We start from the raw sequence: 20,730 nt of genomic DNA on the forward strand, positions 1-20,730 counted from the left end.
GGCATTATGGGCCTCAACTTACAGCAAGAAAAGTCTATGATGCTAGATTCTATTGGCCTACAATTTTTAAAGACGCACACCTTCTTTGCAAATCCTGTTATGCATGTCAAAGGGCCGGAAAAATAAGTCAACGTGATGAAATGCCACAAAATGTCATTCAAGTATGTTAAGTATTTGACATTTGGGGTATTGACTTTATGGGTCCATTTCCAAAATCTCATAATAATCTCTACATTCTCGTTGCCATTGATTATGTATCTAAATGGGCGGAAGCACAAGCTCTCCTAACTAACGATGCACGAGTTGTAGTCAATTTTTTAAAACGTCTTTTTGCAAGGTTTGGAACACCGAAAGCTTTAATAAGTGATCGGGGTACTCATTTTTGTAATAATCAACTTGAGAAAGTTCTCAAAAGATATGGAGTAACTCATAAAATCTCCACCGCTTATCATCCACAAACAAGTGGACAAGTTGAAAATACCAACCGAGCATTAAAACGTATTCTAGAGAAAACCGTAGGATCAAATCCGAAGGAATGGTCCATGAAATTGGAGGATGCACTCTGGGCTTTTAGAACAGCCTACAAAACTCCAATTGGAACCACACCTTTTAAACTCGTTTACGAAAAAGCATGTCATCTTCCAGTAGAAATTGAACACAAAGCATTTTGGGCTTTGAAGACATGTAATCTTGATTTACATGAAGCCGGACGTCTACGATTAAGTCAGCTAAATGAATTAGAAGAATTAAGACATGAAGCATATGAAAATTCGTTAATCTATAAAGAAAAGACAAAGAAATGGCATGATAAAAGAATTTGAAGTTCAAAAGAATTTAAGGAAGGAGATAAAGTTCTTCTTTTCAATTCACGATTCAAGCTATTTCCTGGAAAATTGAAATCAAGATGGTCTGGACCATTCTTAGTCAAAAGAGTTTTCCCATATGGAACAGTAGAATTAATAAATTCAAATGGGATTGAATTTAAAGTTAATGGTCACAGAGTTAAACATTACGTACATGATCCGATGAAAGTTGACAACGAAGTTAATCATAATTTCGACACCACATCTAACTAAGTGTGGGGAGATTTGAATCTTTTAGGGTAATATGTATTTCTGTTAGAGTTAGATATTCTGTTTTCGTGTAGTTCTCGAGAATGGAATCCGAATGGTCTTTCCCTAGCAGACCCTAAAGAACTAGTCTTCTTCCCCCATTCTGAATTTTTATTTTTTTTAGGTTTTACGAGATGAAGAATTCCTTTGATCTGAACCATGGTCTAATACTACATGCTATGATTACTAAACGTAATAATGACACACTTCCCAGTGAACTAGTATCATTCATAAGAGGCAAAATGGACGGAGAAAGAAAAGAACTCAGAAAAGATCATCATAAGATACATTTTGGTAAAGAAAAATCAAAATCCGCAACAAAAAGAAGAGCACGACACCTTGAAAGATGTTACAAATGCGGAAAATGGTCACACGAAGGTAAATGTTCAAATAATCAAACATATTCAAATACCGAATTTGTTACTCTATGCAGAGAAGGACCGTTTATATGTTTAGAAGAAAAGATATTGAAGATTCGAGGTTATGCTTACGTAGCTATGGAGAACCAAATCACACGACTCTCGTATGAGTCGGCTAAAGCAGGTCTCTGAGAATTCTTTCTCACAGGTAATTATGTACAGTTTTTATTTTTATTTTTATTGCTTTTAACCTTTTGATAATAAACGCTGAATCGTTCGCTATAAAGTATTAAATTGGTATTCAATAAAATTAGGTATGTGTAACCGAAATTATTAATATTATACAAAAATTTATTACATCACTGCGAAATTTACCGTTTATTCTTAAGGTATAAATATCTTTAATCAATCAACCCAAAATATTTCAAAAATTCGTCAGGAGTATAACTAAGTAATATAGCCTAAATTACTTTACCGAAAAGAGGGGCATATATCTTTGATAATATTTGATTAATTAAAGTGGGATAAAAGACCAAAAAGATTTTTAATTTTATTTTTACTTTGTTTTTAAAATTAATATTAAATTAGTATTGTAAACTTTTTAAAATCAATATATTTAAGTTTGTAAATATTTAAAAAATTAATATTTTTAATATAAGTTTGTATGTATAAAATCAAAAATATAATATTAGTTTGGTGTGAATTTTTAAAATTTTAATAATATGAATTTTTAATTTTATGCATTTTAAATTTAAGTTTGGTGTGAATTTAAAAACAAAAATTTACTTTATTTCACTAAGATAAAAATATGATTTTTAAAATTCGTCGTGAGTTGAAAACTAAGTCATTGAGCCGAAATTGCTCTACCCAAGGGAGGGACGAGAACTTTTATTATCATTATTTTTAATCTTATTGAATTAAAGTAAGCAAAAAAAAAAAACCAAAAATCTTTGCTTTTAAAACTTAGCTTTGAATTGACAAATTTTAAAATTTTGTCGAGGGACGGACTAGCACAAAAATCCGAAACGCCCTTATCCTAAAAAGAAACAAAATGTTAAATTTAATTAATTATTTGTTTTAATAAGTTAAAGGTTTTATATATATAAAAAAAAGGGGGACCTCATGTGATCGCATGAGATTTACCCTGTAACCTCATGCGATCGCATGAGACTGGAAAACTGGCCAGAAACATAAAGCTCAGCGAGCTGCTCTCTGTTACCACAATACACACACATATACACGAACCATCTCACCAATTCACCTCTAAAATCACCATTTTTTCACCAAATTCAACCAAATTTCGTCCTACAATCCGCTACAATCATGCCTAGGTTCGGATTTTTCAACAAGAAGGTAAAAATTACTCCCCTAAACTCATAAATTTTCTAGTTTTTATGATATTTATCAATATTTTATCTAATTTGATTTTGTTAATTTCTAGTGTAATTATAGTTAAATTGTTAGTATATTATGCATGTATAACCTAGATTGATGCTATTTAACATGATTTGAAGCCAAAAACTTCAAAATTTTTAGAAATCTAGGGTTTGTGTTCTTGAGCAATTTGGGGCTTTTGATATAAACAGGTTATGGCCGATTTTTGTCATGAATTATTGCTAAATTAAGTAGTGTAACATGTTTAGGTAGCTAAATGATCCAAACTTTGATCCTAAACATGATTTTTGAGAATTAAAGTGGACTTTTTAAGTCTAAAATTCATGAACTTGATTAATTTGATATAATTGCTATTTGAGACTTGTTTAGTTGTTAGTAATGACTATTTTAACATGTTATTTGAGTTAAATGCTTATGAACTTTGTAAACATTTTCATATATGCTTATTTAAAAAAGTGTAGAATTGTAAAAATTGTGAAAATGCGTATAAGTTTAATTTTGATTTAACATGTTATTGTAATTGTGTTAATTTGTTATTTTGCTAACACTAATGCATATTTGGATGCACAAATTTTGTATTTAATGTGTTTTACAGAGATTTACTAATACTGATGGTGCATCATCATCATCTAGACAACCTACTCTAGAACCTGAACCAGAAATGCAATATGAACCTGAACCGGAACAACAACAGGAACCACAACAACAACCTGATCAACACGTACCTTATTATGATCAGCTACAATTTGTTGATGCCTTTATAGTATTTTCGATGCATCCGCCAGTAGAATACCTAACGATACCTGAACACACGTTGCATCCTAATCTGAGATTCGATAGAAGCTGGAGAGATTACCCGACATATCAAAGTAATAAATTCAAAATGATACCGAAAAATGTAGAAGTGCCGAGGGTAATCGATTGGGAGCCTTAGGAAAAGGGTCCAACTTGCTAACTCAGTTAGACAGCATTTGATCCAAAGGTATGGCAGCTATTCTTTTCACGATTAGGAACGTTTATTCACCATTCGTAGACCTGTATATAAGGAATGGTGCATTGAGCTTATGAGTACTATTTCGTTAAATGCTGATGTAGATATATTAGATGATAGAAGTTTTCTTAGATTTATACTTGGCCGTAGGATGTACAGGATGTCCATGCTGGACATGGCCAGGGCTTTGCAGATATATACTCCTGGTGAATTACTACTACCCGATTGTATGAATTTGATTTATCGTGGTGAAAGGGTAGATAGGAATTTTGACGTGAACGCCGTCTGGAGGCGTATGTCAGATTATAATGTTTTTACGCTGGGAGGAAAACACTCCTACTTACATATTAACAAAGCCGAGCTTCGTATAATTCATTGATTTTTGGCTAACTCGATTACACAGAGAGGTCACAATAAGGAGAAAATGACCTTACATGATTTATTTTACCTAAAGTGTATTCGAGACCCAAGAGGCTTTGTTAATATCCCTTACTGTGTTGGCTTTTATTTTTCTAAGATGGTAGAAGGAATACAGGAAGGGGGAATAATAGGAGGAGGTATTTTTGTTACTCTTATTGGAGAGTATTTGTGTGTAGATAGCGACCAAGGGGGTCCACTTTTGGAATGTAGGGAACAGGTTGAGCCTTTAGGATTGAGGGTCTATCAGGGTGCTAAGGTATTAAAGAGCAGACGCAATCAGGCAATACCCTATGTTGGTAGTCATCCTCAGGTAGAGAGAGGTTCAGATGAGGAAATGGAGGAAGCAGATGACATTAGGGATGTCATTAGGGAAGCTATGACTGACGTCTACCAGCGTGTAGATGAGGTAGATATGATAAACGGGGAGAGATGTAGTCGGATGGAGCAGTGGCAAGCCCGGAATGATTACGAGCATTCCAGGCAACGACAGCATGATAGATGGGACTATCATCAGCGTCAGATCATGAGCCGGCTGTCACCTCAGGATCACTACGTACCAACCCGACCCGCTTACTATCCTCAACACCAGCCCGAGATGAGACCACCATATACTCTCTACGATCCTAACCAGGCCTACCAGTACACCTATCACCAACCATGGAACCCGAACGACGACATGAACTGGAACCCCTATCCAGATTGATATAGTTCCTGTTGGTGATTTCTATAATTTTTATCTTTTTATTATTTCTATTTATTTATGTTTAAACACATTATATTTTGACTTTTATTGTAATGTTTAATATTTTTATTTGTTGTACTAATATTTCATATTTGATTTGAAAGTGGGATTTTAAGTCCCATTTCAAATTACCATGCATGTTTATATTTGTATTGTATGTATTTTATTTCATGTACACAACATGGTAAAACAGCGCATTTTCAAAGACTGGCATTAAGTTCAGCAAAAGCTACTGATTTTGACAAAAAAAGGAAAAACAGATGTGATGTAACAACAAGACGGAATGAACAAATGATGTGCACCATTTATCATTAAACAAACAAAGGCTAATATGTTTGGAAACTTTGGTAAAATTTAATCATTTTTCTACGCTAATCACCCTCAATAATTTAAATTGTTACTGATTTCTTGCAAATGAGGGCATTGCAAGATCTTAAGTGTGGGAAGGGGTTAAATTCTTTCGGATTTTTAAAATTTTAACTTATACACTTGGTTACCATTAAAAATACTAGTAACGCAGTAGTTGTATTAGAATCTAGTGCTCTCTGATAATAAAGAACAGCCCTAGTCTTATAAACTGACTACCCAATTCTAGTAAATTTTTTTCAAAATTTTCAATTAAATGAACTCAAAATCATGTTTATACATATTTATGAGCGATGAAACTAGGTATTAACACCGAAATTATTGTTACCTCGGAAAGGACATAAATTGAGAAACAACCCAAAATGTTAGAATTCATTTAAAATGGAGTAGAGGACAATAAAAAGGCAAAGAAAGGAAAATAAAAGCCAAGTGTGGGAAAAATTTACCAAGTTATTTTGAACATATATCACATATTTTTGTACAAATAATTGAAGATACTTTTGTTTTGGACAAAATTAACCGTTTTACCCGGAAAACTGTAATATATTTGAAAGAAATATGGATCTACACGATGAATCAATTCCATCATTAAAAGAAAGTAAAGTCTTCCGAAAAAGAAACGCGCTTCTTGATTTAGGTCATGAAGTTGTCGTCCAGACCAGTTGTAGAGTCTACGAAAAACCTTGAAAAGTTTTCTCGAAAATCAGCTAGAAATTCACGGACCTCAGCATCAAACAGGGTCGCCAAGTGGTTAGACTTATCCTAACCATGAGAGGATCTGTCTCGTAAAATGGGGAGGGCACCGTGCAAATTAGCTTGATAAGACTAATGAATCAGATCCCCAGAAAGGACAATCTCCTTAAAAGATCAAAAATCAGCTTTTAAGACTGATATTACTCAATCCTTGAGATTGACTTTTAAAGATTGAGAATTAAAAACTCATGGAATTCAATGATATCTAAACTCGAGCTTGAACGAGAAAATATTTTGATCAAAATTACAAACCGGTTTGTTTTCTGAAAAACCCATTTTTAATGCGTTCAGTACCATTGAACGTAAAATCCTAGGAATTCACCTGAAATTCATTAGGTCACCTGAACTAAATCGAGTGTCAACCGTAAGAACGGTGGTTGCATAGCATGGTCAAAGACAGGACCTTATGCCAGACCAAAAAAAATCATAAGGGTGAGCTTTACTATTGCTCCTACAAAGGATAGTAATTGCATCCGACACGTTATAGACCATAATTAAAAGCATGTCATGGGACATTTCCTTAACAGTTGCTTGTTCAACGCTTTCCTTTACAACCGGACGGTAGTTTACGGAAAGGTAATATACGGAGCAAGTAAACTGGACGTGTTGCTTTCCCAATACAAGGTTAGCAAGTGGGTGACACAAAACCGCAAGTTTTGAGCTAAAATTTTCAAATCTGAAACCCACCAAACCCACCAAAAAAATTTTGCAAACACCGGTGAAGGATTATTCCGGAAAACTTATCTAGGGTAAAAGCTAGATTGTATTTTCAAAAGATCAAATGTTTTCATAAAGATCCAATTTCCTTAAGGATCTAAATTTTCATAGTCATGTGGGACTGTAAACCACATCGTTACTACCATTGTTCATACCGCCCACTGATGTACAAAGTGTAATGAATAAAGAAGTGATTCTAGTATATTTATTTCAAGACTATATTGCTTGAGGACAAGCAACGCTCAAGTGTGGGAATATTTGATAATGCTAAAAACGAACATTTATTTCATAGCATTATCCCTCAAGAAAGACAAGCTTTTAGTTGCAATTGTTCTATTTACAAGTGATATTCGTTTAAATAATAAAAGGTGAAGACAAAAGACAGATTCGATGAATTAAAGATGCAAACGACCAAAAAGCTCAAAAGTACAACGTACAATCAAAGAGGTTCAAATTATTGATGAGAAACATCTCAAAATTACAAGAGTACAAGACGCAAAACGCAAAGTACAAGATATTAAATTGTATGCAGGGACGTTCGAAAATCCAGAACTGGGACCAGAGTCAACTCTCAACGCTCGACGCAACGGACTAAAAATTACAAGTCAACTATGCACATAAATATAATATAATATTTAAATAATTCTTAAAATTATTTATATATTATATTTATTTATTAAACCGTCGGCAAGAAGCAAACAAGCTTATGTGAGCTGGAAAAGCAGGCCATGCGATCGCATGACCTGGCAGTTATAAAACCATGCGATCACATGGCAGTAGGTATCAGGCCACATCTATAAATTTCGCGTGTTTTGGCTCAAATTAACATATCTTTTTCTCTATCTCTCTCACGTATAATATATATATATATATATACATATATATATATATATACATATATATATATACATATATATATATATATACATATATATATTATATTTTAATTTTAATTTTAATTTTAAATTCTAATAATAAGGGTATGTTAGCGAATGTTGTAAGGGTGTAAGTCGAAATTCTGTCCGTGTAACGCTACACTATTATTAATCATTGTAAGTTATGTTCAACCTTTTTAAATTAATGTCTCGTAGCTAAGTTATTATTATGCTTATTTAATCCGAAGTAATCATGATGTTGGGCTAAAATATTAAGACGGTGTAATTGGGCTTTGTACCATAATTGGGGTTTGGATAAAAGAACGACACTTGTGGAAATTAGACTATGGGCTATTAATGGGCTTTATATTAAAAAAATGATACCTCGTTGATTTAATATATAGACTTATAATTTGACGTATTTATATATAACCACATACGCTTGACTGGGTACGGTGGGCGGGATATCTATAAATACCAATAATTGTTCATTTTACCGGACACGGAACTGGATTAATAGTTAATAGACTTGTTGAAACAGGGGTGGATTACATTCAAGGGTAATTGGTGTAATTGTTAACAAAGTAATAAAACCTTGGATTACATGCAGTCGATAACCTGGTGTATTCATTAAACAAAGTATTAAGACCTTGTTATAATTCGAATCCCCAATTAGTTGGAATATTTGACTTCGGGAATAAGAATAATTTGACGAAGACTTCCGCACTTTATGATTATGACTGATGGACTATTATGGAAAAATACGTATGGACATATTAAATAATCTAGGACAAAGGACAATTAATCCATGGGAATAAACTAAAATTAACACGTCAAACATCATGATTACGGAAGTTTAAATAAGCATAATTATATATTTCATATTTAATTGCACTTTTAATTATCGCACTTTTATTTACTTTCATTGTATTTAATTGCACTTTTAATTATCGTACTTTTTAATTATCGCACTTTATTTATTGTCATTTTATTTTATCGCAATTTCATTATCGTTATTTAATTTCCGCTTTAAATTAAGTTATTTTTATTTTTAATATTTTACATTAGGTTTTAACTGCAACTAAAGTTTTAAAATAGACAACCCGGTCATTAAACGGTAAAAAACCCTTTTATAATAATAATAATAATACTTATATATATATTTGTATTTTTACAATTATAAGTTAAAACTAATATACCGTTGAACTAGTTTATTAGATCCCTATGGAACGAACCGGACTTACTAAAAACTACACTACTGTACGATTAGGTACACTGCCTATAAGTGTTGTAGCAAGGTTTAGGTATATCCATTCTATAAATAAATAAATATCTTGTGTAAAATTGTATCATATTTAATAGTATTTCCTTGTAAAAATTACTACTATTTTGTATACACCTCAACGCACATCACTGTCAATTAGAGACCATTTATCATACGGCTTTCGGCCGCTCTTGTCATGCCTATGGCTGTCATGACTCTTGCCGTGACTGTTGTGGCCTTTGTGATTGCTTTCGCTGCGCATGCTGCTGTCGTGACGGTGCCTGCTGCCGCTTCTTCTTTCCTCTTCTCTTTTCTTTTCGTCTCAGTGATACCCGGCTTGTCTTTCCCTTCCAGAGTGTTGGTACTACCTCGCTACCGTCACAGCATCTACAAATGTATTCGGGATGTTCTACCGGAGTTCAGAGACGAGTGACATGTGTGCATCTTTATCCAGGCATGTTATGAATCTGAAAATCTGCTGTGCTGCTGAGAGTCCTGGTATTTTTTGACACTCCAGCATATACCTTGTAATGAAGCTTTCAATTTTCTCTCCCCGGTACATTAGTATTTCGTGAGCATACAGGTGCGTATACGTGTGTCAGTGGAGGTTTTGATATTGCATGAGGAACTTTTCCCGCAAGTCTGCGAAGCACGTGATTCCATTAGGTGGTAATTTTGCCAACCATTCCCTGGAAGCCGACTGTAGGACGGTCGGAAAGACATGGCACGCTACCTCATCGCTCAAATGTTGGGTTTTCATGGCGCCCTCGAAGATTTGCAGGAAATCATCTGGGTCGGTGGTGCCATTGTACACCCCCAAAGTGACCGGTATGACGATGTTAGCAGGGAGTGTACAGCCGGCGATCCGTTCGCAGAGCTTTTGGCTAGTTGTCGACATCTCAACCGGTCGCTTTGCTTTGTTACCGGTGATTAGGGGGAACAGATTCTCAAGTACGGTTCCCTGGACGGAAGGTTGCGACAGGGAGTGTTTGTATGCCGGCAGCGCTGCCTGCACAAGGAGCTCGGTCAACCATGCATTTGTGGCAGCCTTGGTGACACCCTCGCTTGCCGCACCGATGTTTAACATTGGGCTAGTTTTCAGAATGTCTAGAGTTTGCGATTGTTGCTGCTCTACTAGACTGTTATCGTTCAGCGTGGACTTTAGCTTTTCGATTACTTATTTCTCTATGTCGACTGAGATCATTTTGGTGATCATGTCGATGTCGTTGTGAGAGGATCATATGCTGCTTAAACCACCAGTTTTAAGACCAAGAGTTCCGAGCTTCAACCTATCTCCACCGAGCGGTGATCCCTCGTGTGTATCCTCATCGTCGTCGGAGATATTCATATCGTCTCCCGACGCGTCACCGGAGTGAATGTGAGCAATTAATTACTTTTGTGGTTGAGGTGGTTCCACCAGTGGTGAGTTTCCTTTGTTTAGAGGTGGTTGAGCGTCATCGTTTGTTCCTTTCTTGCTTGTTGTTTCGCTGCCCGGTTTCACTATGTTGTTCGTACCTTTAGGTGGCGCCATCTGATCAAACCAAAATCGTTACACGTGATTAGATTTCAGGTTTGAGTGCTTAATTTGGGAAAAAGAGTAAGTCGAATGTTTTAACTCCAATAATTGTTCAAACCCCGATTTGGAATCTGGATTCCAAGGGCGTAAAACAATCGATTGAATTAGCCTTATTCGATCGGGATCGAATAAGCTAATATCTAAAAGTGAGGATTAATTCCAACGATGATCGGAGTATCGGCCGGAATTGGTTTAACGACTGGAGTGATGTTACCAAGATTGATTTGGGCAGAGTAACATTAATGCATCCAGTGTTGTGCGAATGAAAGATCTTGTTTATGTATTTATAGATGTTTAGGAGGGAATGGTGATGTAGCGCATGTCCCTTTCATGGTTGTAACAAACTTGGTCAATCCCGAGGGGTGACGTGGCACCTGTCCTTTTCCTGGGGAATAACAGATCCTAACGAACTTCCCTAGATTTACGGGCTGACGAGGAATGCAACTTGCTTGCATGCTCGTTCTGTTATCAGGTGATCATTCCGGGACAGAGCGTCTTTTCCAGGATAGTGCACCTTCTCCGAGACAACGTCCTTGTCCCGGGAGAATATCTTCATGTCGAGTTGGAATGCCATGATGGTACTGACGGCAAGTTGATTCCAGTTAAGGCATCACGGTGCTCTCAGTCTAGCCGGATGGTGTAGTGACCCGGAAAATTTCGACTAATTTTGAACCAAACTCTCGATACGATTTAATATCTTTGACACGATAAGCAAAGTCTGTTAGGTTGTGTCTCAAAATTTTTGAACTGTTTCATATATTTATTTGACCTTCGACTGCTCTCGACGATTCACGAACAATTAATTGTAAATAGATATGTGTGTATGTATATATAACTAATAATTCGAAATATAATTTGATGTATTATATGTTGTTGTTATTAAAAATTAATAAGATAAAAATAGGATATTATAATGATTATTATTAAAAATATATCTATATATATAAATAAAGTATATTAAAAATGATTGTAATACTCGTTAGACGCTTCGATTATTAATTAGAGAAACTTAAATCAAACTTATGTGATTTAAAATAAACGGTGATCCGAAAATGAGTTCTATAAATTTTAGGCTTACTAAAAATGTATTTAGGATCTAGTTATTTAATTTTAACACTTTTTATATTTCACCCATAAATGAGAGGGACAGTTGATGTAATTTTTATTTAACAAATTAAGGATCGAATTTTATACCATAATGACTGAAATAAATAAAGGAATTTAATTTAAAAATTTGGGATTTTTCTGAACACTTTTATCCGCTACTAATTTCGCCCGATACACAGTCCGTAAAAACTGTCGGTAGTATACAAACAAATAAAATTCACGTGAATGGAATATGATTATGGCTGTCTTTTTCTTTCTTTTCTAAATCTTAGATATTTGAGTAATTTACTATTTGATAAAGTAAACTGTCACTTTATCTCTGCACATATGTGTATCATGCCCATCACTACCTTCTATCAATTATCAAGTATCCTATATATATATATATATATATATATATATATATATATATATATATATATATATATATATATATATATATATATATATATATATATATATATCATATACAAACACTTATGGAGATCATCACAAACACACCACTTTCCAACACTCATTAATATTTTTCTTATTTATGTTTTTTTTTTCTCGTCAAAACTATTATATTTGTTCGATCACCAAGAACCATGGCTACCATCGAAACCCAACCTACCTTGTCTTCAAACCATTCAGCAACCATCACGAATCACCTACACCATCACCATGATCCGCCACTATCACCTTTTCATGTTTGAAATGCTATACGAAACCCAACAACCTTCACTAGATTTCTTTTTATTGTTTCTTGTACAACCCTACTCCACACCCTCACCACCAACCGCTGTGAACCACCACCCCAAGCCACCATCACTTTCAACTTGAAACCAAAATCAAAACACCACACTTCACCATCTCTCCCTTCTATTCGTAACCCATCACCTTTCCTTAAAACCCACAACCTTCATTTTATTTTTCTATTTTCTATCACCACTGCCAAACGCCAAGAATCACCACGATCATAATCGTATAACTACTGCAGCCATCCCTATAAATTTTGATTTCCTGCACTAGCTAAGAATGCCACTGGAACACCACTTAACTGCTGCGTAGGTTTTATTTCTGTCTAGACTTCGCGAACTACCACTAAAACTATCACAGCAACCTGTAATATGAACCCGCTGTTTTGTTGTTCTTGTTTAATGTTTTTGTTTCGATTGAAGGTTTCTACTGTCTTCCCGTTCGAACACCACTCCAAACCCGCGACTTCTTTTTCTATTTTAGCCGTAGATTCAAACCACCATTTGTTGCCGCCTAGAACCGCCACCATCATCGACTGTATTCAACTTGATGTTGCTACACTGTTGGTTCCTTGTTTCTGTTTCTCTCGCAACCTATGATCAAAGCAAAAAAAAAAAAAAATTGATGATTCACATGACGATGTTGTGAAAATAACGATGAATAGTGGTAATATTTTACGATGAAGACAATCATGATTATGATGATTCTATGGTGAACGAGATTGTTAATAAAGATGATGATGACTGCTACGTAATTTTTTCTGTTTAAATCATAACCACCACCAACGACTTCCTTTTCTTTCTTAAAACTTAATTTTGTTAAACGTTGGGCTTATCTTATCTTATGGATTGGGCTTGTGTTATTTAAAGAAAGCTATTTTTTTTTTGGGCCGTCCTGTTTCTTGAACTCATGTGCCGAGAACTAGCTGGTTCACAATTAGACTAATTACATGAGGATGATGATAAATGTTAAAGAAAAATGATAATGGTTTTATATATATTAAATAAATAAAAACGCGGGGTATTACCAAATAGTTATAAGCGGAGCAGTGGTTGAGCGTGTGTTTGTTGAGCGAGAGGTCGCAGGTTCAAGACTGGGCAGTGACATTTTTTTTTGGGAAGCTTTTTCTTATAAGGTAGCATTAATTTTTTTTTAAATTATTATTATTATTAGAATTTAAAAGTATTAGGTAGAAGTTAATAAAATTATTATTTTTTTACACTAAGATTATTAATTTTAACATTATTATTATTAGTATCATTATTATTATTATTATAACAACTATATTATTATCATTATCATTATTTTAGTACTGTTATAATTATTATTTTTACAAATAAAAGATATTTATATAACAATAGAATTATTTATTACATATATCATAAGTATATCTAGTTTACTATTTTCATAACATATAGATATATATAACATTTGGAATAATAAATACATTGCTATTTAAATAAGTAATATATTGTATATTAATTGGGTTGAATACCATTATATGTTCATTATAGGTTTTAACATATACAATTGATATAGGTTCGTGAGTCCGAGGCCGACCATGCATTGTTCAATGTCGTCATGTGTATTTTTACTACAAAATACATTGGGTGAGTTTCATTAATCCCTTTTTAAATGCTTTTGCAATATATATATTTGGGACTGAGAATACATGCGCTGTTTTTATAACTGTTTTACGAAATAGACACAAGTAATTGAAACTACATTATATGGTTGAATGATCGAAACTGAGTATGCCCCTTTTTATTAAGTCTGGTAATCTAAGAATTAGGGAACAGACACCCTAATTGACGCGAACTCTAAAGATAGATCTATCGGGCCCAACAAGCCCCATCCAAAGTACCGGATGCTTTAGTACTTCGAAATTTATATCATGTCCGAAGGAGGATCCCGGAATGATGGGGATATTCTTATATGCATATTGTGAATGTCGGTTACCAGGTGTTCAATCCATATGAATGATATTTTTGTCTCTATGCATGGGACGTATGTTTATGAGAAATTGAAATATGAAATCTTGTAGTCTATTAAAATTATCAAATGATTATTTATGTTAAACTAATGAACTCACCAACCTTTTGGTTGACACTTTAAAGCATGTTTATTCTCAGGTACGAAAGAAATCTTCCGCTGTGCATTTGTTCATCTTTGATATATTACTTGAAGTCATTCATGACATATTTCAAAAGACGTTGCATTCAAGTCGTTGAGTTCATCAAGATTATTATTAAATCAATTATAGTTAGATATATTATGAAATGGTATGCATGCCGTCAACTTTCGGTGTAATGAAAGATTGTCTTTTCAAAAACGAATGCAATGTTTGTAAAATGTATCATATAGAGGTCAAGTACCTCGCGATGTAATCAACTGTTGTGAATCGTTTATAATCGATATGGACTTCGTCCGGATGGATTAGGACGGGTCCTTTCAGATGGGTCTTCACCGAACACTTGGGAAGTGTTTCTTCACGGTTATGATTATGATGACTGGCTTCATAACGCTTGATTATGATTGTCATGACCGGCTGTATGGTGCCGGTTGTGTGTATGTCATCCGGGTTCTCGGTCTTGCCATTTGCCCGGCGTGCTAAAATTCTCGAGATGACGTCAGATGGATCTCGAGAAAAGAAGTACGCGTCCCGGGACGCGTAGTACCGGGTAGGATTTTTACCGAGACGCTTGCCTGTTTTTGAGACGGATTATTATGCGTATCATTAGTAACAATAATGAAGTTGAGAGATAACACTATCTCTAGTTACTTCAACCAAGAATAGTTGAAAATCTTCACCATATGATTTAGGAGTTCTTTTCCTACTCTCTCTACGTGGCTCATGAGTCTCATTTGAAATTTCTTCCAATTAGGTACCTTGGGAGGTACTTGTAATAGGTGCCATATCCTTTGGTTTAGGTATTGATGTGAACCTAGACTCATCAAATATTGCATCTCTAGATTCAATCACGGTATTAACCGAAATAGCATCATTTGGCTCAATGACAAAGAATCTATATGCCTTGGAATGCTCGACATATCCAATAAAAATGCAATCAATAGCCTTTTCTTCCAACATTTTCCTTTTGGGTTCCGGAAGTCTCACGACCGCCCTACATCCCCAAACTCGCAAATAATGCAAGTTTAGACGTTTGTTGAACCAAAGTGCATATGGAGTCTTCTTCCCATTCTTGTTGAGAACCCTATTCAAAATGTAACAAGCCGTTAGCATGGCTTCCTAATATGCCCGAATGGGACGGTTTATTTATGCGGTGTTGTTTGGTGCAAAACGTCAATTCAAGATATCAACAGAAGAAGTTGATTGTTTAATTTATATATGCTAGGCCTAAATCTAGTATTCCTTCCTATGGGTTTGCAAGGGCAAATATGACCTAGGGTCGTTCCTTGAGCGGTCGAATTTGAAACAGAGCTTGTTCAGATAATTTAGTAATTAAGATTGGGTTTGTACACAATTTAGTATCCAAGACTAGTGGCCAGGTACACCTTTTGTGGAGAGACAGGATCCTTTTGGTCCCAATAAATTGATGACTGTTCGAAAAATCCAATAAACAAGTCCAACCGGTTTATTCTCGACACCACTTTATCCAGAATATCAAATTATGTAAAGACAATAGTTGGGTTCAATAGTTTATATAATTGTAATTATGATATTAAAGCAATATAATTAAAATAAGCTAGCTAGCATGCAACAACTAAGGACAGAGAAGACGTGGTTCACCATGATTTAAGATAACGTGGTGTCAGGATGATTGCGAGACACTTATTGGATGGATATACCTTGGTGTAAATACTAGATTCCCTACTAATTGATTTCTCGATTAGCATGTCACGAGGAACTAGGCTATCGTGATTCTGATCGGATGGACTATGCTCAACTCCAGACGCTTTATCTAGTTTAAGGATATAAGCGGCACATCTTGGATGCAATACATTCCTTGGGCGCACGAATAAAGCAGCATAGCCATATATATATGTGTATATATATATATATATATATATATATACATATACATATACATATACATATACATATATATAAACAATCAAACAATTATTCACACATTATGGCAACAAGCATTTCTAATATTAATAAATCACAAATATCAAACAAGAATATTATAATAAATTAATAAAAGAAAGGATAGATAGTACCGAATAATGCGGCAGAATAACACTTGTATTTCTTCATAATATCCATAGCGTTACAATGCTTGATAGCTTTTACTACTAACTACATACTAATCTCCTATTGATCACTAGAGAGCGATAATAGAGAGATAATTATTTTCCTAATCTCTGTACTTTTCTCTCTCTAAAATTTAGAGAGAGAAAGTAGAGAGAGAACTAATCTTCTATAGATCACTAGAGAGCGACTATAGAGAGATATTTGAGAGAGAAGTGAAGAATTGGTGTGTGTTGAAATGGTGGGATGAAACCCCCATTTATAGGAAATGCTTGGTGGCAAAATTGTAATTAAATTGCTGAAAAACCCCTGGCAGGCCGTTTGGCAGGCCGTTTAGCAGGCCGTTTGGCAAGCCGTTTGCCAAAGCCGTTTTCGATGCCCATTTACCATGGCAAGCCGTTTTTGGTGCCCGTTTGCTGGCAGACCATTTCCTTATGGTAAGCAGTTTGGCAAGCCTTTTGCTAGATCGTAACTTGTCTTTCACCGTTTTCGCTCTAGAATCTTCGTTTTAACTCTGTTTTTGACGATTCTTGCGCCCACGCGTTCGTAATTAAATATCCTACAACATGAGATTAAGTAAATAAACTTTTCCAAAAATTATAAAATAAGTTATTTAAACGCAAGCTAATCGTCTTAGCCGGTTTTGCTCGTTTTTCATCCGTTTTTAGTGATTCTTGAAACATAGCCTTTGTAATGACATAATCTACCAAATGAAGTAAATAAATTCTTATTTAGATGATAAAGTCAATTACTTTATCATAAATGGGGCTAATATCGGGGGTAAAACGTGGCTTTTTAGCCGATATCAAATATCCCACACTTAGACTTTGCTTGTCCTCAAGCAAACCTCTTTTTTATTTTGAGTTCAAGGATACTTTTAAGGTTTCCGTTCTATTATTCAAGTGGCTTGTTATTTATTATAAGAGTAAAATCAGACAAACCGTCTTCTAAAAGGGGTAGAAACTATCTCTGCAAGCATGAGGGGAGGTTACATGACATTGGCTTCCTTACACGGGTCACTCAAATCACTCAAGTGTTTGGGGTTTCCTATCAATCTATGAAGTGAATTCGCTCATAGCCAGTCATGTTGTCAAGTATTGTCATAGGCTTGACCAAGAATCAAATCTCCACCGGTTAGATAAGGACGGCACTGATCTTCTCCCTAATCATTCTTTCAAGAGGAAGAGCGGGCTTAAACGCTAGTTTGCGGAGAAAAGCGAAGGTTTTGATATGGCGAAAAAGGTGATTTTCGAATCATTGAAATTTAGAGAGATTCGATATATTTTGATTTCATGAGGATATACTTTTTCTAAGAAAGATGGTACTCTATTTTTGTTGAAGAGTTCCTTTAGAGGGTGCTGATTTTCAGCGAAGACTTTGCTTCTTTTCTGCAATCCTTCTGGGTCACAATCTTCATTTTATTGGGGATATATGCTTTTATTCGAAGACTTTTCTCTTCTTTATTTTTGAGACTTTGCTCAACATTTTTTCTTATCCCATCTTCATAACTTTGTTTATTTCTTCTTGTGCCCAGAGAGAAAGGTATTTCACCAGAAATAGGTCTTTTATGACCTATCAAAAATAATCTGGAATTTCAGAATTTTCAGACAAGTGTTTGAAGTAAACTTGGTCGATCTATCTCTTTGAATTTCTAGATTTTGGAAATGAGAAAGAAAAGAGGGTGGAAAGGGTAACGTATTTGATAGTGAATTTGGGGGTGAGTATATTTTCTGATTCATCAACTCTTTGGCGTGAGTTGGTCGGTTTAAATGCGTGGAGTGGAAACGAAAATGGATGATTTTTGTCTTCTCTATTCAGAATGATTTCGGAAGGGGTATCGCACCTACACCATGTATGGCGCTTACTAACCATTGGCCTCGTAATGTATGTCAAGGTCAAGTTCTAACTCTAAATGCTAACATCGGCACTCTCAACGGAAAAGTAGTGAAGCATTAAAAATGAATGCTTATTGGATCATTTTTGGGGTGCCTCACAACAATTATATTGGGTCGATAATGCCTAGTCATGCAATGCTCTTTTAGAGAATTGGTTCATCCTTAAGAAGATTTATGTTCTCATTTGTCTTATTTTTAGAACAAACATGATTGATTTTCGAATGTACTTTTTCAGAAAGTATCATTTAGCTAAAAAATTTGAAAAACTTACGTTGAGGACAAAGAATCTAAATGGTAGGTATACTCGAAAAACTTAGTAAAATTTTAAGTTAAGAACATTTTTCGAGCATCCCATATCCCACACTTGGAGGAAAATTGTCCCTAATATTCATTCTTAGATTTTAGGGAGCTAAAATCCCACACTTAGAGTTTAAACATGTCGAAAAATGTATCTAAGCTCAATATTGGGTTGGAATCCCACACTTAGTGATAAGCTTAGGATAAGGCATAGTTTAAGGATATAACGAAGCAAAATAAACGAAGAGAAAGAAATGAATTACTCCCCTTGGGTGCGGCTGTGAACTGAGGATCTGAAGGTAGACTGAGTCAGAACCATCTTCTGCTGGATTTGAATAGGTCTTCTTGAAGTATATTCGAGCTCATTAGGGCATTCTCATCCTCCATACACCATCCACTAATATTTGAAATGAAATAATCAACGAGTTTCCTTGTCGTTTCATCATTATTCAAAGAGTCTCCACCACAAGCATCAATAACTGTCTATTACTTGTAAAAATGGAAAAGATCAAATCTAGACAGGTGGTTAAGTTTTAGGCCATAGACTCACTGATTTGTGTTTTGATGAAAAAGTTATTTGAAAACTTGAGGGTTTCAAAAATTAGGTTTTTTGAAAATTCAACAAAACAGTGTATGACTAAAAATCTTAATCCCACACTTAAAGTGTTGACTGCCTTTAATTTTAAGACTTTTGAAATAATATAGCAAATAATGCATTTAAGCTCAAGACAAGTAGGAGAAGTGAATTCGTCCTAAGAAATGTTGAAAATTTTATTTTAAGTTTTACTTTTCACTTATTCAATTAACCTAATTATCCTAATCTAACTACTACTAAAGGAAAATAAACACACTGGTTGCCTCCCAAGAAGCGCTTGTTTTTGTTTGAGTCACGAGCCTGACTCTAGCCTTATTTCTCTAGGAAATCTAGGTGGCTCCCTTGCATCCATCAGTAGACACAAGAGGTAATATTGGAACATACCAATGAGATTGAAGCAGACATATAATAAGGTATGTCCAATGAAAGGAGAAGGTGGTTTGAAATGAATGCTTTGTTTAACTTGTGGTATAGCAAAGCTATCATCTTCTTTTATCTCCTTGATTTGTGCGGGTTGGTCAAACGGGTCCTCATCACTTCATGATGTGTATGTCATCATGTATTTGAGTGATGGTTTATAGGGTAGCCCTGACGCAAAACCTGACTTTTGGTTGGTCGTAATGTTGTACTCTAGGGATGGAGGTGGGACGATGTCCATTGACGTCTCCAATATGGTAGCAATATTAACAACTAATTCGGTGCTAGAATCCTCCATCTCTTTCTTCTCATCCGGGCTTTCCATTTCAATTTCTTCATCCACCTCCTCATCACTTTGGTAGGGAATTTCAAGTATAATTGGTTCAGAGAGTTCTTCTAGAATGAAGTCCTCTCTAGTCATTAAAAGATCAATATAAGGTGGGAGTGAAGATTGGGTTGGTGTGGAGTGGTTATTCTTCTTGTCTTCAACTTCTATCTTCTTATCTTCATTCTCGAAATAGAAGGTGACCTTCCTAGTGGAGATGGTATTTACTTCAGCGTTCCCTTCAGAAGGACATACAGACTCGTTGATCGTGAAAGGGACCTATTCTTCACGGGCTCTCAAGGTGATAGTCCGTGAATAAACGTCAACGATCGCTTTGGCTGTATTCATGAAAGGCCATCCTAAGATAATAGCGGTTTTCATGTCTTCTTTATGATTGGTCAGCTAGCTGGATGCTCATTTTGGTAGGGTTAAGGTTTCCAATTTTGAGTCTCTGGAACTGCGAGTAGGACATGAGATTGATGTTGACACCAAGATTAGCAAGAGAATAGATAGTACCAGATTGGTAGATAGAACAAGGAAGGGTAAATCGTCCGGTATCCCCTAGTTTTT

The 20,730-nt window shown here is 35.0% G+C and overlaps 1 protein-coding gene across 1 annotated transcript in view; it reads left to right on the forward strand.

Moving 5' to 3' along the window:
- Nucleotides 1-9,427, forward strand: part of LOC139891921 (uncharacterized) — a 51,510-nt gene extending 42,083 nt beyond the window's left edge. Inside the window, exon 3 of the mRNA XM_071874953.1 lies at nt 9,155-9,427. Coding sequence (XP_071731054.1) covers nt 9,155-9,427 — 273 coding nt within the window. The remainder of the gene's footprint in view (nt 1-9,154) is intronic.
- Nucleotides 9,428-20,730: the final 11,303 nt, after the last annotated feature.

The sequence above is a fragment of the Rutidosis leptorrhynchoides genome, chromosome 1 (assembly GCF_046630445.1).
Source record: "Rutidosis leptorrhynchoides isolate AG116_Rl617_1_P2 chromosome 1, CSIRO_AGI_Rlap_v1, whole genome shotgun sequence".
Classification (NCBI taxonomy): domain Eukaryota; kingdom Viridiplantae; phylum Streptophyta; class Magnoliopsida; order Asterales; family Asteraceae; genus Rutidosis; species Rutidosis leptorrhynchoides.